Below are 26,109 nucleotides of genomic sequence, written 5' to 3'. Positions count from 1 at the left end.
AAAATTTATTAATTTAATCGGGCGTTTTTTATTTATTTTTTGTTTTATTGCCCTTGTAGGCAGACGAGCATACGGCCCATCTAATGGTGAGTGGTTACCGTCGCCCATGGACGTCAGCAACGCCTGGGGCAGAGTCGAGCGGCTGCCTACAGTTAAGTACCCTCAACGAGCTTCGTTTGAACAAGGACATGTCATATTATTGTTTTCGTATCGATGTAAGCTGTAATGTATTGTATTGTAACTATACTTGAGATCTTAGAACTTATATCTCAAGGTGGGTAACGCATTTACGTTGTAGATGTCTATGGGCTCCAGTAACCACCTAACATCAGGTGGGCTGTGAGCTCGTCCACCCATCTAAGCAATAAGAAAAAGGTAATAGCATAGAAGCGCGTGATAAATCTCTACTGAGGTACTGAGGTTTGGGTACCCAAACTTAATTTTCCCTGTAAATGGATACATCGAAAAAAGTTTGAGAGTCGCTGATTCTGGTTTTCGATAAAGAACAGTCACTTGGTTATTATTTTTTGAGTATACGTATTTCTTGTGGTTCTAACGCCTATCCAATTTCACCGGGGACAGCTGGCTGAGCTCGGATTAACCTTAGAAAACGCTTGAATCTCTTATATCTACTTACCTGTCTAAAGCAACAAAACGAATCACATATATGTATATAAGTATGTACGTCTCCGGTACCCATAGCACGGGGAATCCTAAATAGGGGCCGAATGACCTAGCGTGATTCGTTCTCAGTTTTTATGATTTTATTTTATTTTTAATTTACAAAAACAAAAATACTGTTGCATAATGTATGGCGTTAAGTTTTATCACAAATATTGATGACGTAACCGACGCGCGTGTCGTGAATAAGGCCGCAGCGACGGTGACGAGACCGGCGGAAGCGGAAAAGGCGTAAAGTTCAACGTACCTTGTCCGCTAACGGGTCCCGGTTCAAGTTCCGGATGAATGTCATTATTTTATTTAATGTTTATATGAGGGAGAGTCTGAAGTCTGAAGTTGTTTTTAAAAGTGATGACGTCAGAGCCTGTGACGTAGTTCTCTTCATCATTATCATTGCCTTCCACAGTGACAGTTATTAAAACTTACTTTACGAAATAATTCCTTTTATTGAATTCCTAGGGTACAACAATAACTACAGAGAGATCCACCATTTCGGCTGCTCAAGTCGGAATTTGTACAAAAGAATTGTTTGTTCAAGAATTATGTGAATACCGTCTTAAATAATCGTTTAAATGCGGTGGGCTTATAACGAGTCCTTTCTAAGGAAACTAAACATTCGAAAAAGGCTCTCTTCCATCTGCCGGGAACGTGTTATGAGCTTCTTCGGACACATCATGAGGTCCACCAGATATGAATTAGAGAAGCTCATAATTGCGGGTCGCATAGAGGGCAAGCGCGCCGTGGGCAGAACACCAGCCAGATGGTCAGATCTAGTAAGAGAAGCACTTGGTGGTAGTCTGTACCATGCGATCCATGCCACCCATGATCGAACACAGTGGAGGAACGTCACATGTGGTCGTGATCCTCAGCAGTGAGGGAACGATATAGAAGAAGAATAAACCCTTAATTAATTAGTTTAACATTACGGAAACAGTCAATTTTAACAAGTCATAGTTAAGTAAATAGCGGTACTGCGCCGATATATAATATGTATTTGTTACATTGTGGCGGTAGCCATCAAAGACCACAAGGTATTTGGCAGATACTTGAATCTCGCTTACGACATTCGATCCCATTCATCTGATTCCGTTAACCAGCTGTCTCCATCGATCCCCTTCTGTAGCTTGGTGGAGTGCGACCCTGACAGGTATTTTCAGTTCCTCCGCTATTTGGTTCGACCATCGTTTGGGACCTCTACCCCTAGGCCTCTTTCCCTCGATTTTACCGGTCACCACACGTTCCAAATTGCTGGTATCCCTGCGTGCAACATGACCAAAATACCGCAATATTCTTTGTAGACAGGTTGTGGATAGACGTTGAGTTTTTCCTATTTTTAGCTCCTTGAGAATAGAGATGTTGGTGCGGCGGGCCGTCCATGGTATTCGTAGCATACGTCGCCAGCACCGCATCTCAAAAGCGTCGATTCTCTGCCTATCTGCGGCTTTGAATGTCCACGTCTCTGCAAGATAAGCTTGCATAATAATATACAAGCCCCAAATAACAACATTCAGACCGTCTGTCTACCGAGCGATATCACTCGTCCGGTGGAAGATTTTCCCTCCGTCGTAAACCTTCCACGACTTATTAACGTTATTATAATTTATTCTAAACAAACCGGTGTTTATCTGTGGCTAATTAATGCCTAGCTGATCGGTTTTTCATTTTCGGCAGGGCTTGCATTAGTTTAGACATGTCTCAGCAGTTCCTTCAAACAATGAACATAAATCTGCTACTTCAGGAAATGATGACAAAACACAGAGGTGTCTTGAAGTTTGTTTAAGAATTACATAGACACAGGAAACAGCCAGTAAGAGCGTGTTGAAGTTAGCTAAAACTTTCAAGTATAATCGATTGAGAGGTGCGTTTGGCCGATCCTTAAAATGGGTGCGGCGATACGCTAGGGGGCTAATTTAACTGTATACCCCTGATGTAAAATGGTCTCTCACCCCACGTTCAACAAACTAAATGCATTAAAAAGAAACACGGCTGTCGACATTTCGAAGAACGGGCTTTATTTAAATTACCGTCCTTCTCTTTCTGTGAATAAAGCAAGCAATGAACAGCAGAAATTTCGGGCCGAAAATACCGCTGCCTCTTGCAGCTAAATCGCTTTTATTTTACCGTTTTCCTTTCTAAAGTTTAGTTTGACTTACACATTACATTCGAAAGCTAAAATCTGAGCTTAAATTAATCTCATTGTTATATTCCACCGATATATTTTACCCCCAACTACCCCCAGTTGTCATTTGTTGTTGTTTGTAGGACTTTTAGCAGTACGTATAGCTTCCCATGTTAAAGTCAGTACAATAGCTATGCGATCTTTCGATCTTTTACTGGTGGAAAGACCTCTTGCGAGTCCGCACGGGTAGGTACCACCACCCTGCCTATTTCCGCCGTGAAGGAGTAATGCGTTTTTGAAGGGTGGAGCAGCCGTTGTAACTATACTTGAGACCTTAGAACTTATATCTCAAGGTGGGTGGCGCATTTACGTTGTACATGTCTATGGGCTTCAGTAACCATTTAACACCAGGTGGGCTGTGAGCTCGTCCACCCATCTAAGCAATAAAAAAAAAACTTTATTTGACGTCTTCAAGCCCGTCATCGTTGTACGCAGCTCACGTCTATTCTTGACCAGCTCATCTGCATCACAATGGTCGGTCACATCCATATCGGTATGTCGTGCGTGAATGACGCGTTACATAAAGGTCTGGTTGATGTTTCATTTAGGGACAAATATCGGTACATAGAAGAATTCGAACAGAAACCGAAATGAGCGAACGATATTTTTTTTATGTTTAGATGAGTGGACTAGCTCGTAAGCTAAAAGCCAAAAAGTCTACGGTCTGGTGTGATACCGTAGACTTTTTGGCGGGAATGCGAGGAGTGAAGTTGTGTGATTTGTTTTATTTTGTCTATTTAGTGTTTCTGCAGGTTTAAATGTGTAGTAACGGTGGTTTATTAAGTATTTAGTATCTGTGAAAGTGCACAAATGTGAGAAAATCCAACAAAGCCACTGGACGTAGCTTCTCGGGATCCTCCAAAAAGTCAACTGATCTCAGTAAATGACAACCATTTTACTAAGATTATATTTCATCCCATATCATCTCATCTCGTTTCATTTAATTTCACCCCAGTTGATTAATGTCTCGAATTAATCGTCTTCATTTCACTCCATATTATAATATTTCATAAAAATAAGAGTATAAATTAAAATAAGACATGACTTAAAGGTCTTAGTTACCATGTCATAAAATGCCTTAAAAAAGTGGTTACCGTAGTCCATAGACATCAACAACGTAATCTGAGATTAGAGAATGGAGAGAGTCCAACATGATCGATTCAGACATGATTTGATTTGATGTGATTTGATGGCAATGAAAGAATTGGCTGATAGATAACAGAAATAAATGACTAGTCAAGATTGATTTTTTATTGCTCAACCCTTTGGCTTTACTAAGGTGTCGGAATATTTAGTGGTAGTCTACTATATCAGGGAAAGACGAATCAGAAGATACTGGTCTACTACTAGATACTGATTTAGATATTACTGATGGTAGGACTTCTTGTGAGTCCGCACGGGTAGGTACCATCGCCCTGCCTATTTCTGCCGTGAAGCAATAATGCGTTTCGGTTTGAAGGGCAGGGCAGCTGTTGTAACTATACTGAGAACTTAGAACTTATATCTCAAGGTGAGTGGAGCATTTACGTTGTGAATGTCTATGGGCTCCGGTAACCATTTAACTTCAGATGGGCTGTGAGCTCGTCCAATCGTTTAAGCAATAAAAAAATAATACTGAGAATGAATCAATTTCTAAGAGATTTAAAACAGTAAAACATACATTAACAAACAAAAGAAGGTAAAGAGTTAGGTAATCCAGACGCCTTAGTAACAGAAATCGACGTAATTACTTCAGTGTGCCGCGAAGGACACCGGTGACCTACACGTCAGTCAAAGGGTTAGCTCGGTGAGTGAGCTGTCTGGTATTAATTGGTTGCCTGAACCCATAGACGTATAAATTACAAAAGCAATTCCACCAAAGTTGATTCCAAACCATTCCTGAATGTCTCCAGAAAAATTAACGTTCGGTACGTAAAAACACAGAATCACGTAAGACTCAACATTGAGACCCGCCCTCGGGTCAAAACTACGACAAGCTTAATAATTGTAAACCCGTAAAGATTGGTCAAAGAACTTTCCAAAGTGTATTGGATTAGTCGAGTTGGGTAATGCAGGCAATTTCCTAATGCAATGCGACCCCTAGGGAAATGACGCGATGTATCCTTTAGGCCACAACCACTTTACATCAAAATGACCGGGTTTTTAAAAAACTGCGTGGTGTCTTAAAATTTTTTGAGCACGCATGAGTATGTACCAACACTCTGCCCATTTCTGCAGCAAGACGTTGTTCTAGGAAGCTGTGACTTAGAACACTCATGTCTCAAGATGGATGATGGGTTTTGTAATGTTGATGTCCATGAGGTCCTGTTACCAATCACCGCTAGATGTGCTCAAAACCCAATTAAGTAATAAAAAATAATTAAAAGCTGCTAAAATACGCCCTAAATAGGAATGGCCAAGATGAAACATCAAACATCTATAGCCCTTAATTTTTTTTATTACTCTTGTAGCAAAACGAGCATATGGCCCACCTGATAGTGAGTGGTTAGCGTCGCCCATGGACGTCAGCAATATCAGGGGCAAAGCCAAGCCGCTGCCTACCATTAAGTACTCTTCACAAGCCTCGTTTGAAGGACATGTTATAGCGCTAACTACGGATACATTAGCAATCCTTTTCGCATTCAATCGTAATGCATATGTGTTTAATGATATCAAATACTCCAGAATGAATGAATACAATAAAATAATAATTTTTTACTGTAATATAAATAAGAAAACATAATTTAAAGCTCTCAATCTCTATTTAAATTAATATTTTAGACAGTATTATTATACTATGCAAAACTGAACCACTCTCTCTACGCTGAATGACAGATGAGTGAATTCGTCTAAGAAAAATCTTTTTAAAACTAAAAAACTTCAAAGTTTTTTTTTTTAAATTCTAAAGGTTTTCTTTTCACATATACGTACATATCTCTGTACATCTCGCAACAGATATCCGCCGTGAGCATAGTTTAATCTCCGACCTATTTCCTGGAGGCGACCACAATTTCCATTCCACGGTTCACGGTTATAGAATTTCAATTTTCCGGGCTACGTAGACTAAAAATTATGTTACGAAATCGGAAAACGGCTTTTTCGAGATCGGTGTGTTTATTTGTACCATCGTACGCCTTCGCCACGGTTATTCCATAAGCAGACTCTTTATATGAAATCCCCACCATAAATCTCATGCCATGGCCTTCTTCAAACAGAGTTGTGAAGCAAAGCAATGAAAAAATTAGTCTTTCTTCGTGGAGGTAATTCGTGAATGTGTGTCAAGCACGGATTATATTAGAAAAATCGGTATCTACCCGCGGGATTCGAACTTCGGCACAGCCACGTCGCTCGATACGAACGCACCGGGCGCACAGTGGGTCGATACTGTGATTTTAGTGACTTAGGGACCAACTTTGTTTTTTTATAAAAAAAATTATGTAGATAGATAGAGCTCGTTAATCTCAATAATAATTGTTTTGGGCAAAAATTACAAAAACTTTATAGTTTGGTCAGAAAAATGTGTTTTGTGATTTTTTTGTATGGAGTGGGTCACATTAAATTAAATTCCTGCTAAGTACCGCGAGGTCCCGCTTTGAAACTTTATTTTCCTTATACCTTGTCTAGTCTACTATCATTTGATGCTTTGAACATGTGCATAAAGTTGCAACTCTGCCAAATAAATGGATCGAAAAAAATTAATAAATACATAGAATAAAAACCTTTATATTTTTTTTCGTAAGTGCTTTTAAGTTAAATTTGATATGGATTAGTAAGTAAAAGCACGTAATGATACCCATAATTACATAATACCTAACAACAATACATTTAGTAGGTCTCTAATTAAGCAATCTCTCTAATTATTAAGATAGTTAACATTATTTAATGAGGATAATTAGTTAAGTAGCCATTACTGGGTAGTAGAAAATATAGTAAACATTTGTTTGTCTCTGGAAGTATAAAGTGACCATGTTTATTATATACTAACTAGTGTTCGTTTATTGGTACTACTACTAACATCTCGTGATTGTCGTTGTGATCTTGCTGTTTCCGTTATAATTGATAATTTTGTTAACAATTTAGGATTATTTATGATTTTAAGAGAGCAACTACAGTCGCTGTCTGATAATAAAAAACTCTTTCAATTCCTACAAAATCAACTAAACGTGACCGAAGAGAAAAATTTTGAGCTCCAAAAATTCAGTACGCAATTTTGTTCAAATATAAGTGCAATATGGAAACGAAGTAGTCGCATGTTAGCACAGTCTATAAGAAAAAAATGTGATTGGTTAGAATGTGCAATAAACTGGCCCGAAGGAATGATACCTGAAGCTATCAACACTGCACATGAAAGACTCGAGATTTCTAATACTGAAGATGTTGAAAATGTACCACCCTCAAATGTACTACAGAAGCCTCGACATCTATTTTTGCACCTCGAAAACCTTTTGAAGAATTGGGATCCAGGCAAAAACGAAGACGCATTGAACAAATTTACCAATCGCTTTCGTTATCCCCGGATGAAATGAAAGCTACTACAATTGCTAGTTTGAGAAACACTAGAAATGAAGATGTAGGAGAAATAATGAACCACTTGTCAAATCACCCCGAAGATCTAGAAAAAGTTAATGAGTATTTAATTACAAGTAAAGTGAAAAGTAGTACATATTCTCCCGATAAGGCAATATTAGTTTCACTTAAATTAAGTGGCAGTATATAAACCTAAGAGAAGCAGCAAGTGAAAATGGGTCTGATTTATACCCTTCTTAATATAAAATTAAGCAAGAAAAGACCAAGTGTTATCCAGGGAAAGACGAGGTAATTATTACTGAAGAAGGAGATGCTATTAAAATGCAAGCATTACTAAACTTGGCGCTATATAGGCTTTTAGATGTGATTACTTCGGATTTGACCTCTGCAAGAGAGCTACTGCTTATAAGCAAATAGGCTTTGATAGAGCCCCAGGTCAAAGTAATTATAAACAAAAAACTGAAACAGAGTTTGATGATTCATCTATTTTCATGGTCAGTCTAGTTCCTATAAGGCTTCAGAAATTTGATGGAACAATTGTTTGGGAAAACGACCTCATCAACTTTTTATTGCCGTCCAATAATGTTTAAATTTACAAAAGAAACGCAGTCAACAGTGACAATTATAAAAGCTAGCATAACAGAAGAAATAGAAAGACATCAGCCATCAAAAATCAAACAAGTTGAAGTTAAGCATCAATTGCACATGATGATGATAGACGGCAAAATAACCTCATATTTTTCAGAAACATTTTCTGCTGTCTGTGATATTTGCAAAGCAAAACCGTCAGAGTTTTTGGAGTGACTTGCTTATCAAAGAGAAAATAATGAAGAAATATTCCAGTATGGAATGCCATCTTTACATGCCTGGATAAGATGCATGGAGTGCTTACTTCATATCGGTAAATATAATTTTATTACTTCACAATTTTTTCATCGTATGTAGTTTCCTGTGAGATTATTTTTTATATGACACTTTTTTGTTTGCGTCTTATCGTTTGGACTTCAAGAAATGGGGTTGCGACGGGGGATGACAAAGGAAAAATATCAATCAGAAAGAGCGCTATACAGCAAGCGTTTAAAAAGGAATGCGGTTTACTTATAGATTTTGTCAAGCAAGGAGTAGGAACAACCAATGATGGCAATACTGCCAGAAGATTTTTCAGGGATGCAGAAGAAACAGCCCGCATAACAGGAATACGTAAAGATTTAATAGAGAGGCTTCACGTGATTCTTCACTCTGTTGCATCTGGAGAGCGCGTTTCCAATTTTTCGGAATTTTTTAGATATACTGCAGAATTGTATGTTAATGTATATCCCTGGTATTATATATGCCTTCCAGTATCCATAAATTGTTGGCACATGGCAGTGATATATAATAATCAAGAACTTTGGTGCCATTCGTATAGGTAAACTCTCGGAAGAGGCAGCGGAAGCTCGCAATAAAGATTTTCGGAAATATACAGAGAGATGTTATTCAAGAATGAGAAGTAGAACGTCGACTAATGAGGATATTTTACACAATCTTCTTTCGTCTTCTGACCCAAAGATCGAAAGGTGAAACAAAATATATAATATTTAGAGAGATTGCATAATTAGAGACCTACTAAATGTATTGTTGTTAGGTATTATGTAATTATGGGTATCATTACGTGCTTTTACTTACTAATCCATATCAAATTTAACTTAAAAGCACTTACGAAAAAAAATATAAAGGTTTTTATTCTATGTATTTATTAATTTTTTTCGATCCATTTATTTGGCAGAGTTGCAACTTTATGCACATGTTCAAAGCATCAAATGATAGTAGACTAGACAAGGTATAAGGAAAATAAAGTTTCAAAGCGGGACCTCGCGGTACTTAGCAGGAATTTAATTTAATGTGACCCACTCCATACAAAAAAATCACAAAACACATTTTTCTGACCAAACTATAAAGTTTTTGTAATTTTTGCCCAAAACAATTATTATTGAGATTAACGAGCTCTATCTATCTACATAATTTTTTTTATAAAAAAACAAAGTTGGTCCCTAAGTCACTAAAATCATAGAATCGACCCACTGTGGGGCGTCTCCTTTAGGCCACGACGAAACATAAATAACGGTTTATTAACATACTGTCGACCCGCCCTCGCTTCGCTTCGGAAACATTAAATTTTATTATTGATAGCTGAGTCCCACGATGCTACCCGCGATTATTGTCGTACCACGGGTGACGCCGCGAGGCGAAGCTAGTCTAAAAAAAGTAGCCTTAGTTACTCTTTAAATCATCAGCTACCTATAAGTGAAAGTCCCGTCAAAATCGGTCCAGCCGTTCCGGAGATTAGCCGGAACAAACAGACAGATAGAAAGACAAAAATTGTAAAAAATGTTATTTTGGTGTAGTACCGTATATACATTCATATGCATGTAGTAAAAAGCGGCTACTTCAATATTACAAACAGGCACACCAATTTTATTTATATGTATAGACTAGCTGACCCGGCAGGCTTCGTAGTACCTCAATCGATAAATAAAAGACCTAAACTTTTGTATAAAATAAACTTAAAACAAACAAAAGGAATCCGCCCGACGGGGGGGACATCAAATGAAAAACAAAATTGTTATTTTTATATAATTCTTTTTCATATTTATCTACCTTTTAAACCTTTTCTGGACTTCCGCAAATAATTCAAGACCAAAATTAGCCAAATCGGTACAGCCGTTCTCGAGTTTTATTTAACGAGACTAACGAACAGCAATTCATTTTTATATATACATACCTATATAGATTGTAATGGTAACAACTAAGTCATAAACTGAGTTAGCTAATTTTAAGATTTGCTCTTGGCAACCCTCTCTTCCGTTTCAGCCTTTTAGCCCCGTGCATGCCAAATTGTAAATAAATTAGAATAAACACGAATGTTCATTTTACAAGTCTTTTTTTCCCCTACCTAGGCTGATAGCCTTGAGAGGCTATTTCATCTTCTCCTTGACGTCTAGGTAAGCTCACGGGGCTCAAACCGGGAGTGTTGCTAGCACTGGCTGTAGCAAGAGCAGTGTTTCGCAGAATCTACCACCGGGTCGGACACGCGACCCCCTTAGAAGATCCGGCGAGAAACTCAGTGGGCTGTGTCTGTGGCTTAATTCACTCGTCGAGCCGTCGCAAGCAACGGGTTCGAAGAGGACGGTGACCGTTTCATTCATTCAACATGATTAGATTTGAACATATATAAGTATGTATGTCAGTCTCTGGCGCCCATAACACAGAGAATCCTAAATTGGGACCAGTGTGCTTAGTGCGAATTTGTTAACTTCTCGATAGCGTAAAAGTTAACTCAAAATTGTATGGAGTTAGAACAGCGCTCCTACGTTTGCCGCTAGGGGCGCTATTCGAACTCCATAACGAGACTTCTCCAACTAAGAAGTTAAAAAAACTCTCACTAAGCCCACAGATGACCCGACGTGTCTTGTGCCAGATTGTTTATTAAGTTCATTCCACTTACCCGGCTGGGTAGGCCACGAGTTCCGTGTTCGGATCGCAGTCCAGAGCCGCATTACTGCTCACCGTTAGTCCCAAGACCGATTCCAATTTGATCTGCGAACGAAAGAACAAACTTACTAGGCGTTAGGAAACCGACTAAGTATCCCTCTTCCCTTAATCCACCCCATCTGTCGGCTCTGTGAAAATCTACAACGCGCCCCTGGCGGACGAAATAGGAAAACTGAGTTGACGGACTGTCTACAGACTCTGATAACCACTTAACACCGTGTGAGCTCTATCAGCCGCTCAGTTCAGAGATAAAGCAATGAAAAGTTAATTGCGTAAAATTATTTTTTTCTATCAAATATTCGTTATAAGCAAGGCTTACACTTTATTTGTTTAGCGTCTAAAACAGCCTTGTAGGCCCATGTTTACCGTCTATTAGAACAGTTTATTTAGGATTAGCTAGCAACTAGTGATGTGAAAACGATTGAGTCATTAGAGATGAGACGGAATTAGATCGTTTAAAAGAAATATTTTCATTGGATGTATGTTCGATACAGACTCTGAAACGATTGGACCGATTTTAATGAAATTTTCTGGATGTGTTCAGACGGGCCTGGCAGGTGATCCAATCTGGTATGAAAGCGAACGGATCACACCTTAATCATGGATTGGCCGGGCAAACCGAACCGGGTTTGACGCAAAATTCGTCGTTAGATTGGTAAATATGGGCGGGCAACTCAATGCGTAGTTGAAACATCTCATTCTCACTGGCTCACTTTGACTATAACAGCGATGACCGCCGCAAAAAGCAACAAACTTTCGCTTATTTATTAAAACGCTTTTTACGGCTTGACTTTTTTATTGTTTAAATCGGCGGATACGGAGGTCACGCCCACGTGATTAATGGTTACCGGCGCTCATCAATAACGTAGAGACCTCCAGCAATCTTGAGACATGAGTTCTAACGTCTCAGTATAGTTACAACGGCCGCACCACCTTTCAAACCGAAACGCGTTACTGCTTCACGGCAGAAACAGAGGGGGGGGGTTCCACTACCCATGCGGACTCACAAGACGTCCTACCACCAATAAATACATTTGACAATTATCACACGAAGCAAGGAACGATGTTCAATAACTTATATCCTAATAACTAAAAAAGAACACAAGGGTCATAAAGTTGTTCTCAAATGTAAGTTTTCTAATTTCTTCATTTCCAGTAAATCGCTCAGAATCTTTAAACATTCGAAAGAACAGCTTTAATTTTTTGGTTTATTGATAAAAAAATATATACAATAACGACTATTTTCATTGATTTTATTTTCTCGCGTCTGTTATTTGAATTGAACTGCTGAAAAGTATCTTCAATTATGTTTAGGACACGCGAAAATCGCAACCAATACTTCCTACGTGTTGATATGAAAAAGAAAATCAATCAACATCACACTATTTATTCATCCAAAAAAAAACTAAATCATTCAGATTCATTTGGATCCACACTAATTCTTTTGTTTCCCAACACTCATCTCCAATATTTACACTATACCTTATCTGGTATGCGTAGGGTAGGTAACATTCAATTTTTTAAGGCAAAAAAACCTTGACTGTTTTTATCTGTTTAACTAAAACACAATTAGTTGTTCGTCCAACAAAATTACACACTTTTATAAAAACTAGTGGCCCCGCAGTAGTCGAAATTCGACTATAATTAATTGGAATTGTAAGTTTGTACACTATTATGATTGTATTTTATACTTCTATAATCACAAATTTCGCTTAGACTATACTATAAAAATATTAACACAATATTAATAATAACAATAAATAGTAACAACAAACAATATTTAATCTATTCTCAATTTGACAACAGACGTCAAGAACAAAAGTTTGACAATAAATAGTATGCATGCGTGTGTGCGTCAAATACATGGTATGTAGTGTGTGTAATGTTTTCTTTATTGATTTTTTTTTTTTTTTTTTTTTTTTTTTTCCTACCTATGCTGATAGCCTTGAGAGGCTACTTCAGCGTACCCTAGCTTGTGTAGGTGAGCTCGCGGGGCTCAAACCGGAGAATTGCTAACACCGCCCTAGCAAGAGCAGTGCTTCGCAGAATCTACCACCGGATCGGAAGCGCGACCCACTGAGAAGATCCGGCGAGAAACTCAGTGGGCTGTGTCTGTGGGTTAATTCGCTCGTCGAGCCCTTCGTCGCAAGCGACGGGTTCGGCGAGGACGGTGACCGGTGCTTGTATTGCCTAAAAGCACCGTTAATGGATCAGGAGGATCCGTGATGACGTGCTTTGGGCGACGTCGACGGTTTACCAAACGGTCTACAGGATCGGGTATGTAGTTTCCGGCGGCCACGACAAGAGGGTTCTCATGTCGTGCCGCCTTCTCAAAGTGGCGCAGCGATGCCGACTGTAGATACTTACTGACGGGGTCGAGCTCCAGGTCATCGTGGAGGTCCACGTTCTTCTGGAACCATGGTGCTCCGACGGCTATCCTGCAGAATCGGGATTGTATAACCTGAAGGGGTTTCAAGTTGGTGCGGGCCGCGTGAGCGAACACTACGCTTGCATACGTCATGACGGGGCGTATGCAAGTTTTGTAGAGGGTTACCTTATTACGGAGGGACAGTTTGCTTCGTCTACAAAGCATTGGGTAGAGTCGTCCTAGTATAAACGCGGCGCGATCGCGTACCGTTTTTACGTGGGGACGGAATGTCATCCCTCTGTCGAGGGTGACGCCTAGGTATTTGACCTTCGGGGCCCACGGTATGGGCTGGTCAAAGAGAGTGATGGGGCTAACGGCGGAGGTGTTTACGCGCCTATTGGGGAGTGGGGTGCTCGAAGTGGTATTCGGAGGGCGACCCCTTTTGAATAGCACCGCTGTGCTTTTCGTGGGGTTAATGTCTATTCGCCACTTCCGGAACCACTGTCCCATGGTGGTTACTGCGGTCTGGAGTCGCCGATGAAGCAACGACATCTTCCTACACGAGTAGTAGATAGCCGTGTCATCGGCGAAGAGCGCTAGATGGGTCTCCGGAGACCGGGGTATATCGTTGATATACAAACTAAATAGTAACGGGGAGAGTGCGGAGCCTTGCGGGACTCCGGCAGTCAGATGACGGGGACGAGAACGAGTTCCCTCTACTCGATATCGAAACGAACGGTTCGACAAGAAGTCTCGTATGATGAGCACGAGTCTGTCTGGCACTCCCATGTTGTACAGTTTGTAGATCAAACCGTTGTGCCAGACTTTGTCGAACGCCTTCGCTACATCGAAGAAGAGGGCGCCGGTCGGGATTTGTTTACGCCTATTTAGTCCTATCAGAATGTGCTCCGTGAGGCGGTGCACTTGTTGTACGCACGAGTGTTTGGCGCGGAATCCAAACTGCTCGTCTATTAGAATTTTATTCGCGGTAACGAAGTCCCAGAGGCGTTTCCGAAGGAGCCGTTCGTAAATTTTGCCTATCGCTGGGAGGAGACTGATCGGTCGGTAACTAGCGGTTTCATTATTCGGTTTGCCCGGCTTGTGTATACCGATAACGTCTGCTTCTTTCCATACCGCCGGAAAGATGCAGTGCGTCATAGCGGCATTTAAGATGGTAGCCAACATTGTTATCAGTTGGACTGGTAAGAGTTTTAACGCGCGGTTGCGGATGCCGTCGGAGCCGGGTGCCTTCTTAGGTTGAAGGTTGTCTATTACTTCTCTAACTTCGTCAGAGGTAATGGGGGGTAACGCGTCCGAGGGTGGCAGGGAAGCTCTGCGCTCAACCTCCCTGTCGACTGCCTCGGTGTGTTCGGGGTCCGCGTATTGAGTGCTGGTGGTGCACTGCTCTTGCAGTGCATCGGCCAGCAACTCTGCCTTGTCATCGTCATCGAAAGCCGGTGGTTGGCCTGAAGGGCGTACGAGAGGAGGCATAGTAGCGGTAGTTTCGGACTTGAGAGTCCTTGCTAGTCGCCAGTATGCTTGATGAGAGGGCGCGAGTCCTTCTAAGTAACTATCCCAATTCTCATTTCGGGCGTCGCTTAGGCGAGATTTTACATCCCGCTGTAGACGACGCATCCGAATCCGGTTTGAGTGCGTGGGAAGTTGATCGTAGGCCCGGATTGCCGCGTTTCTAACTCTTAGGAGGTTCCTAAGTTCGGGGGACAGTCTGATGCGGTGGAAGCTATCCTCCACATCGACTTCTTTTGAGGATCTTATGATCGCGGAAGAGATGTGATCCGTGATGATGTTTATGGATTCGACTGTGTCCTCGGGGGATGGAGTTGAATCCGGGCCGCAGGGGAGGATTGGTGGAGCGGCATCGGCTAAGCATTTGCCCAGCTTCTTCCAGTCCACCATGGTCCTCGTAGCTGTGACTGGGTTGTGGGGGCGACCGAGCTGCATAACGACAGGTCGGTGGTCTGAGTCGAGCTCTGACATTGCTTCGATGGAACGCAAGCGCAGAGTTACGTTCCTCAGCAGTGCCAGGTCTATAGTGCTCGGACGGAGCGCGATGTTATACGGATAACATGTTGGAGTTGGGGGACCGACTACTTCAAAGGTAAGGTCGTCTATAAACGCGTCGAGACGCCTACCGTTTATGTTTGAACTGTGGCAGTTCCACCTAGTGTGGTGGCAATTTAAATCGCCTGCCAGGATGACGGAGTCTCCCATGCCGAACAGTGACTCGATGTCACTGCTCAGAAGGGGCTTGTCCGGGGGGAGATAGACGGATGCGATGACGATCGGCTGGTGTCCCGTCAGCGAGATACGGCACACTGACGCCTCGATATGTGAGAGCGAGGGGGTATCGAGAGGGACAACGTGCAGGGCCCGCCTATAGTAAATGGCAGTCCCGCCTTTGGAGGCGGTGAGTCTGTCATTCCTAACCATGACGTAATTCGCGACTTTCGGGTCACGACGCGAGGGCTTCAGGCAGGTCTCCTGCACTAGCAGAATATCTACAAGATTGTCGCGGAGGAATTCGTAAATTTGATCGCGTTGTCGCGCGAGTCCGTTAGCATTGTAGAATGCTAACGTAAGGGAATATGGTTTCTCTCTAGCGTTTTGCGCCATTGATTACCGGTGATTTTAGAAAGTACGGGCCACGGACTCGTAAACGTCCATGTATTCGAACGCGGCCGCGAGCCGTTGTTCGGGGTTTACCGCCCTTCGCATCGCGTCTGCGAACGATCGCAGACGGTCGAAGTTGACCGCCGTGACGAAGTCGCGCACGAGCGTGAAGTCGTTGACGGCTGAGGGTTGCGGGGGACGGTACGCGGGCGCGAGGGGAGGTGCGAGCAGGGGCTGCGGCGCGGGACGTGTCGCGAGCGGGGGCTGGGGTGCGGTTTGTGTTCCCGACCTCGTATACGGCAGCGGTTTGTTCCACGCCGAGACGGTGGGAACCGCAGCCGGTACGAAGGCGGGTTTCGGTGCTGAAGGCACCGAAGTCTTTGGGCCGACGGTACGGGGGGCTGGGTTATTGATTTAATGTATCTTTTATGCTTTATTTAAAACTAGCGACCCGCCCTCGCTTCGCTTCGGAAACATTAAAACACACATGAAACAAAAAAAAAAAATTAAAATCAAAATTAAAAAAAGTAGTCTATGTTCATCAGGGACAATGTCGGCTTCTAATGGAAAAAGAATTTTTCAAATCGGTCCAGTAGTTTCGGAGCCTATTCGAAACAAACAAACAAACAAATCTTTCCTCTTTATAATATTTTATATTTAAAAAAAATATTAGCATTGTGCACTTCTTCTCTATATTCTCTATAAGTGTGGAAAATTTCATACTCCTCCGTCCGCGCAATTTTCGTAAAAAGGGATACAAAGTTTTTGCTTTACGTATTAATATATAGATAAACCTTTTGCGCTGTTAGTTCATCTGCTTTAGTATATTAATTTCGAAATTTAACGATCAACACAAAGTACTGCAGTGTAAATCTGCTCTTATACACTTCGAGAAACTAAAATCGAATAGGTTTTATTGTACTTTTCAACCACTGAGTTTCTGACCGGATCTTCTCAGTGGGTCGCGATTCCGCTCCGGTGGTAGATTCTGCGAAGCACTGCTCTTGCTAGGGCTAGTGTTAGCAAACTCTCTCAGGTTGACCCCGTGAGCTCGCCTACCCGTCCGAGCATAAGTGGAAGAGCCCCTAAAGCTATGTTCTTTCGAATGCTTAAAGCTTCCGAGCGATTTATTGGAATTGAAGAAATTAGAAAACTTACAAATGTAGTGTAGGTATTTAAAAATATATATAAAAAAAAATAGTAAGCACAAATTAAAACGACTTTTTATTTATTACCCTTGTGTTCTTTTTCGGGATATTAGTTATTGGTAATTGTCAATCGTACCTACTGGTGGTAGGACGTCTTGTGAGTCCGCACGGGTAGGTACCACCACCCTTTCTATTTCTGCCGTGAAGCAGCAATGCGTTTCGGTTTGAAGGTTGGGGCAGCTGTTGTAACTATACTGAGACCTTAGAACTCATATCTCAAGGTAGGTGGCGGCATTTACGTTATAGACGTCTATGGACTCCGCTAACCACTTGACATCAGGTGGGCCGTGAGGTCGTCCTCACATCTAAGCAATCAAATAAAAAAACAAATAGGTGCGGGAAAAAAGACTTAAAGCATGTTCTGGCAATTAGACTTTTTTTTTGTTGATCGTAAATTAAAGAAATAAAAGAATTCACACAACTTCGCGTCTTCCGTTCCTGCCTATAAGATCTACCATAACAATCACTTACAACCATTTTACCATTTCTAATGAGAGAGAGAGAGATGCCTTTAGAAATTTAGCGTGCTCGCAAAAAAAACAAAGCTATTTCTAATTTAGCTCAACACTTTTCTTATTATTATTTTTTAATTACGCATTTCATTTTCGAGACAATTTATTGTGAAAGTTTTAATATTGCAATTCGCCGTGAACCGAACTATCTCATGTACAAATCAGTTCGTGGCAAATTATGCTGTATTTTTAAGCGCCTAGCGATCATTATTGGGCTCTCTTATACTACCATTTATTTTTGAACGGTCCAATGTTTGACATTTCGAAAGTATATTAAATCAATTTTATTAGTTTTTAACTTAAATTAGATTTAATTCATCCTTTCACGATATTATACACGAAACAAAATATTTCCGCCGTGAAGCAGTAATGCGTTTCGGTTTGAAGGGTGGGGCAGCCGTTGTAACTATACGTGAGACCTTAGCCTTAGAACTTATATCTCAAGGTGGGTGGCGCATTTACGTTGCGGATGTCTATGGGCTCCAGTAACCACTTAACATCAGGTGGGCTGTGAGCACGTCCAGCCAGCTAAGCAATAAAAAAAAATGTAATTGAATTTCAATTACATTTACCACATTCAAATAGCAAAAGTTTTTTTTTGTAATAACATTCTTTTCCAAATTTTAAACTCTAAATTGCTCCCCTGTAATGTTGCAAAAATATCGCTTAAGCCAAATAGTGATTTCACCCGTCGATATAATGTCAATAGAAAAAGCAAAATTAAACCTTAAATTAATTCTAATTACGACTATGGTAAACCCAAAAAAAAATCTATAAAATTCTACCCACAAAACTTCGTATCTACAACTATCGCGTTACCGCAGGACGCGCGGTTATGATCAACACGCGACAAGTCTACCATTCGTCCTTGCAAGGATGCGTGCACGACCTTCGCGTAGCTGGTTCCACAACTAAACCACAAACAGACCGGTTCTTGCAGTTCCTTACTTCATTCCGGTTAGTGCGTTTCGCTCTAACAATAACATCCTCTCTTTCGCACGTGACCCTTTAATTCTGAGCTTATTTTCACATATTTTTTCGCAGATTTTTGAAAAAAAGTACCTTATAAAGAATCAATGGTAAATTCAACAGCAAAATAATTTTAAAATGCTTATTTATAAATGTTATTATAACGTTAACTTATTAAAAACGTTAATGTCCCTAAAGCCTTGTTCGGACTAGGCGAGTATTTTAGTCGAGTACCGAGTAATTTTGTAGCTAAATGTGTCTGAGCACCAAAAATTAACTCGAGTAGGTTAGTAAATAATTTCGTCAAGTCAATCCATTTTGTTTTATTTTTTCGGGCGAGTAGCGAGTAGTTTAGCCACTAAATTACTCGGTACTCTACTAAAATACTCGCCTAGTCCGAACAAGGCTTAAGACACGTCCGTCCGTACAGGTTGATGACTAATACATGTAGTCAAACTGCGCAATAGTCGGTATTTCGACGCTTCACACTTTATACGCATTAATTGAGAGTCGATGCAGTATCGAAGGTTCACGTTGGCGGCTGACAAGCTTTCGATATCGGCTCGATTCTCTGCTATAATTAAATAGCACCATGCTTTATTAGATTTATTTAACAGTTTTAATTATTAGGGTTGCCTTTATTACGAATTGACGCAAAAAGTAAGTTTTTTTTTAAATAGCTAATGTATTTTATTATCGTTTTGTGTCTGTTTAATAGTAATTTAAAATGTTTAAATTATGTTTTTATTCATAAATCACTAATATATTTGAAGGTATTTTTTGATAGACCTATTAGAATAGAATTATTACGTCAGAATAGACCGCAACATACCGGACATTTGTTTCTCGAAACTTCTCGATGGGAAAACGTTCGACTAGAAGATATCATTATTCACGTCATTTCGGATCCTTCCGATCCACTAACGGTGCTTTTAGGTAGGTATCTCAAGCACCGGTCACCGTTCTCGCCGAACCCGTCGCTGGCGACGAAGGGCTCGGCGAGTAAATTAACCCTCAGACACAGCCCACTGAGTTTCTCGCCGGATCTTCTCAGTGGGTCGCGTTTCCGATGCGGCGGTAGATTCTGCGAAGCAGGGCTCTTGTTAGGGTTCGTGTTGAGCTCACCTACTAGTTACGGCGACACTGATATAGCCTCTCAAGGCTATCAGCTTAGGTAGGGAAAAATATGTGATGGCGTCTAGTGCCTCCATCGGCTAGGTTTTGTCGTAACACGAAGTTAGCCGAGTTCCGACGATACCGCAATCGTGCTGTCATCTCTCGGGAATCGTGCTGCGTTTCGTTTAGCTATCAAACTAATACATATATAGATAACAAACGCACAGACAAAGAGCAAACAAATCTGTTCATCATACAATATTTGCCCGATGCGAGAATCGAACCCAGGACCCTCGGCGCAACAGTTAGGGTCACTAACCACTGCGCCACCGAGTCACGAATGAATCGGCAGCACGATAACTCCATAAGCCATCCCTATGAACAAACTAATAACGTATATAGGAAATAAAAGTTTTTGTTGCTATTAAAAAAATAGCAGCTAATAAAAACGTAACAATGTTATAACATAATAAGCATTAACAAAAAAATGTTTAATATATCCGCGTTTAATTAAGTGCTGCATTAAAATTATCATTAGCTTATTAAGTTTTATTTATTTATTTCCTGTGCAAAATTATGGTTATCATTGAATTTTGCAAGTTTTTATGTATATAAGTATAATTGTTTTTGTTCAAATGCAGAAAGATAATCTGTGTAATACCTGAAAATCAATGTCATATTTAACATAATCAATTAAGCAGTTCATTTTTCGGGCCAATAAACATGCCCATGGACATAACAGCACGAATGCCGTCACACACCTTGGTGCTTGAGACAGAATTATTATATTAATCGTTAGGCGTAAAACGTGTCGCTTAGAGATGTTGAGTGTGCATCAATAATTTTATTGCTAATATATGTATAATAAGCGACATTTTAGCAACTTTATAGGAAAGCCATTTAAAGTTTAATATTTGGTAAAAATATCATGACAAAAAAAACTTCTTCAGCTATTTGAATGGAGTAAGCCAGATTGAAGTTCAATTAAAAAGATCGAATCGTTGATGCTAATACCAAATAAAACAGACCTTTAATTACAAAGATAAATGTCGCCTAAACTAAACAGTCTTTGACCCCTCGATATCATTAACTATTTTTATGCATATTATTACCCCAGTTTTTATGACAGTGGTGACGCGACTTATATGAAAGAATGTCCACTGGGGATTCAATCCGAAACGCTTTACTGCTTTACGGCAGAAATAAGCAGCGTGGCAGTACCTACTTGTGCGGACTTACAAGACGTCCTACCACCAGGAAATACGCGATTTATAACTTTTGCAGGTTTGATTTTTGTTACACGATGTTTTTCGTTCAGCGTGGGAGTCATTCGACAATATTTGTGAAATTTAACTAAGAGTATAACTAACAGAAAAATCAGTAGCCGCTTGCTGGGTTCAAACCCCGGCGCAATCGCGTCGCCCGATACGAATGCACCGGGCGTCTTATCCTTTAGGCCAAGACGATTCAAAAAATCTTTAGCATCTATTCCGAGAGCGAGATAAAAGTGAAAGTGAACGCGCTCACACTACACAAGTGTTGGTGATTCGAAAATCATGCTTTTTCTAAATGCTATTTTAAATAATATAGTAGATTTAAGTGTTTACCCATTAGCTAATTTTGATGTCATCCCTAGTGCATGGACATTGTAACTTTTAAATCGATTTTTTTACTTAGATAATTGAATACACTTATCTACGAGTATATGGTACTTTTAAATTTAAAGCATATTCGTTTATTGATTTTTACTACCTACCCGCATCGGCGCTTAATGGGCCTTGAAATCCAACCTTTAAAATCGTGACTAAATGATAAGAAGACGCTCGGTGTGTGTACAATGATCACACTGAAAATGTATTTTTTTATTGCCCGTGTAGGCAGTCGAGCATACGGCCCACCTGATGTTGAGTGGTTACCGGCGGTCATGGACGTTAGGAATGCCAGGGGCCGAGCCAAGCCACTGCCTACAAGTACTATACTACCCATCTATTTGGGAACTACAAATGAAAAACAGGAACCTAGGCAACTACTATCAGTGGTAGCGTGTATTAATCACGCATGGATAGGTAGTGCAGTGAAACCTATTTCTATCTCATTCTGGACCACCGGTATGCTAAAATCAAGCCTATTTCTATCCCATTCCGGACCACCGGTATGCTGTATGTTATTCCTTCATTGTGTTAAGTGCAGAATTACTACAATCGGTACTGATAGTGACAATGAAAATGAAGAGTGGCATACCATTGTAGTATGAGTAAGTTATGCAAAAAAAATTAGTATGAAAGTATACGGTAATGTCAGGAGACACACTTGGATGGATTGTGTGAAAGGGGATATGCGAGAGACGGGTGTGAATGCAGAAATTACGTTTGATACGGCTCTTCTTAACTAGGTTAAGTAATTGAGAAAACTAAGAATAATTGCAAAGTACAATGATACACTGTCTAAATTAGGAAGAGTAACCTATTTCATTATACGACTATGCAATGAGCAGGTAAAATGTAGATGCAATATTCAACATTTAATGCAGATTACAATTAAGCATTAAGTACGGGCAAAGATTAAGCGTTTGATAGTTATGTGCCTGAATTGAAACAGAGGATATGCTGCCCCGACCCACATAGTGGGATAAGGAAATAAGAAAATAATAATTGCATCGCTCCATACGTATACACCAAGCATTTATTTTTTAAGCCACAACGATTTAATATGTTTTCTATTTATAATTCAGTCTATACATGTCCACTGGTGGACATAGGCCTCCCCAAGGTTCGCAACAATAACCAGTCTTGCCCAGCCTGCATCCAGCGGGTTCCCGAGACTTTTAGCAGGTCGAGCTCACCTCGTGGGAGGCCTACCCACGCTACTCAAGGGCTTTTCGGCTCCAGCGGCCCTCTGTTCTACTACTACCCACTGCCACTTCAATCTTGCAATCTTTCGGGCTTTGTCAGTTGAGTGACTCTGAGTCTTCTGAGGAGGCTTATAGCCAGTTACCACCATACCATTTCCATGATAACGAAACAATATAACGTTTAAATCTAAATGACACTTACCTCATAGGCCGGCATGTGAATACTATCCCTGATGAGGGGAGCACTATTCTTCGGTCCAATAAAAGCCATTTTCTCATTTTAAAAATCACACACAAATTAAAAGTTTATATTAATAAAATAGTTTTTTAACGTTCATTGTTTTAACTGCTGTTTTGGTTACGCATGTTTTTTTTAACACAACAGCAAGGCGACGTGCTCTATTTAAAAAAAAAAAACTCTATAAATGGCAGTGTTCTCTCGAATTCCGGTCAGATCTTCTTTGAGTTTCGACGAGGTCACATTAATTACCACTTGTTTTCAATTACCGCGTTTTTTGTGCATCATCCTTGCGAACGGATGATGTTTCTATAACCGATTATTTTTTGTACAAATTTGAGGTACTACTCGTACGTAATAGAGTAATAATAGAGTTATCATGATATTTGTGTATTAAGTTATAATCGAATAAACCATACAAACTGAAGCCCAGAAGGAAAACCTTTTGACGGATACAGACGGGCTCGATGACGTTGCAATTACATTGACATGGCAAGGTCCTTTAAACTCTAGGGCCCTGAAAACACCCTTGGGCCCACGGTCTCACAGTCGCGGACCAGTCCCACATACCCCGCGCGCCCCCTAGGTGCGGGGACCTCGTAGGAGGTTGGGTCCCCGGCCCGATAATAAATAAATATATAAAAAGCTTTTTTAAACTCAAACTTGTGGCTGCATAACGAGGAAGATATGCAGAACAATGTTCCAACAACGCACAGAATTTGCTCTGTTTCTGTCGCAAAGCAACCGCACAAGTTAATAGAAAGTCGCATAGTCCAACATACTTGACATTTCGACCTAGAGCCTAAGGCGGAGTCGATACGCGCGACTCCGTCATGCCAACGAGATTTTTATCCAAAAATAAAAATACTATAAAAACGAATGTTATGGCGAATATTTTGGCAAACTTCCAAAGGCCTATCAAAAAAAATTCAGCGCAAAGATCCATTTATCAGTCAGAGAGACTCATAGACTAACAACCTCAAAATGTTGGACTTATGCGCAATGTGCCAATCCACCGCACCTATGAAAACAGTAGACATCGGCAATTCCGGGAACACAATCCTGCAAAGGCTACATTAAAAATGTTCTCTCCATGCTTTAAGTGTGCAATAAAATATACTCTTTTCAATCTACGCAATATTTCACTGTTACTTTTCGCAAAAGTTATTGAACGGTTTCACTTTCTACAAACCAGTGTTACAGAGAACTGGATCCTACGCTGATCGCGTCTATGTTCTCTAAATCAGGGAAATTTTGTGCTTGTTAAATCCAAAGCCTGGGCTTTAAACTTGGCCTAGAGTTTCGAGCAACTTAAGGTCCTTCCTTCTCATAGGAGACGGAATTTTCGAAATCTATATTTAGCCAAGTGAAAAATTCCCTTCGGTTCACGCGTCATTTCAAACGTGCCCAATATTTTGGAGTTTCCTTGGTCGCAGAAAAGTTATTATCCATCGATATTTGAATTTGCTGAATTTAGTTTATCCGTAAAACGTAACAATCAGTACGTATCATTACTTGTTTAAATTCCTCCGCTCAATCCACAAAGTCGAACAACTTCAGCTTTCAAGAAGCAATGCGGTATGTGTGAAAGCTTCACGAGGGAATCGACGAGAGCTTTAAAACTACTAATGGAACCGATGCGGCTTTTGTTTCAAAGTTGGAAATGTTTCGAGACGACTTGCCGCTTTCGAGCAAAATGTTTTTAAGTGTATCGTTTGGCTGTCGGCAGTGGCATGCCAATTCAACCAATGTGGCCCCAACGGCTTTGACATGCAGAACCAAAACATGAGATTGCTAAATGTTCACCGTCGACCGAAAAGCGCATTGGAGATATGAATAAGATTGATTAAAGTCACCTATGTACCTATTCGCCGGTAGCCTAAGGGCTATTCCAGCTACGCGTGGAAGGGAAGGTGAGCTCACGGGCTCAACCTCAGAAAATTTGCTAACATTAGCCCTAGCAAGAGCAGTACTTCGCTAGATCTACCACCGGATCGGAATCGTGACCTACTGAGAAAATCCGGCGAGGCCTACAACGTAAGGCTGCAATCTGTAAAAGACCTTTGACCAGCATTCGTACTGACGTCTTCCGACTTAATAGTGAAGTATCATAATCATCATGCCCTCTAGTTTTCTTTAAATAGATTACTAACTAGAGTTCTTTGGGGATTTATCAAGTTTTAGTGACATCAAAATCGGTCCCGTGATCCATTACAACGTAGTCCGCTATTTTTCGTTTTAATTTTGGTTTATAAGTTTGAAAATCCATGTCTAATTTAATTAAATATTAGCAGAATTTGAATAGCATACAAGGGCCGTGTAATAACAAGATTACAGATTAGACATCGACAGCGTAAATGCCACCACTTACCTTGAGATATGAGTTGTAAGGTGTCAGTTTTTACAATACAACCACTGCCCCACCCTTCAAACCGAAACGCATTACTGCTTCACGTCAGAAATAGGCAGGGCGGTGGTACCTACCCGTGCGGGCTCACAAAACGTCTTACCACCAGTAAATGTCATGTCAATATTACACAACGAATCTTATTATGTTTAATTAACTGTAATTTTACGAACATTACGTATATGGCCACGCCGTTAGGACGACAGGAAAAGTCGCCACCTTAGAGCGGATGTGACGAAGAATGGTAAACCGTAACGCCATATTTGTATTGCAATTTAATTGGAATACGTTTGTTAGATTTTATGTGACAATTATATGGTTACGTGAATTGATAATGTGGCTTAGGCACATAAGTATTTTTTGTTTAATAAGTTTAATATTTGCCTTAATACATTCCGTACCAAACATTAAATGTCACATCTACACTTTACCTAATCTTTGTACAGAGTTGTTTAATAAAATAGGCTAATTAATCTTCCTAATTAAAACAGTCTATCATTGTAATTTACAATATCACCTCTTAAACGAGTACACCGGGCGTCTTATCCTTTAGGCCACGACGACTACTTTGTGGGTTTTTTCTTACCTATGCTGCTAGCCTCGAGGGATAACCGGGCGAAAGGTTTTCTCAATTAATTAACCCAGTACAGAATAATAACATTGACACTTAAAACAGAAGAAGGGTCTTTGAACCGTCGACAGTAAAAGCGCTTTTAATAAATTGTGATCCATTTATTATTAAAACATAATTAACAGCGCCAGTTGCGTAATTTTAATGGGTATAAAAAATGGGAAATTCGTTTGAGGTTGTATTGTTTTCAAAAACCATTTCCAAAGCATACCTTGGTGTGGTATTTTATTTGGTTATCATTAATTCCAGACATGATTACTTGGTATTGCTCTCCATCACTT

At 40.4% G+C, this 26,109-nt stretch overlaps 1 protein-coding gene across 18 annotated transcripts in view; it reads right to left on the bottom strand.

Annotated features, from left to right (window-relative positions):
• Window positions 1-26,109, bottom strand: part of Wdr62 (WD repeat domain 62) — a 106,706-nt gene that overhangs the window by 48,848 nt on the left and 31,749 nt on the right. For 16 of the 18 annotated variants that reach the window (XM_089737301.1, XM_028183503.2, XM_028183501.2 and 13 more), the window contains one exon: window positions 10,851-10,942. In XM_089737301.1, the coding sequence (XP_089593427.1) occupies window positions 10,851-10,942 (92 nt within the window). Of the gene's footprint in view, window positions 1-10,850; window positions 10,943-22,754; window positions 22,952-26,109 lie in introns of all 18 variants that reach the window. The other 2 variants (XM_028183502.2, XM_089737299.1) reach the window with 1 other exon arrangement.

Source organism: Bombyx mandarina, chromosome 23 (assembly GCF_030267445.1).
Source record: "Bombyx mandarina strain Sakado chromosome 23, ASM3026744v2".
NCBI classification, from domain to species: Eukaryota; Metazoa; Arthropoda; class Insecta; order Lepidoptera; family Bombycidae; genus Bombyx; species Bombyx mandarina.
Note: the sequence above shows the minus strand (reverse complement) of the source record. Positions and strands in the feature narration are given on the sequence as shown.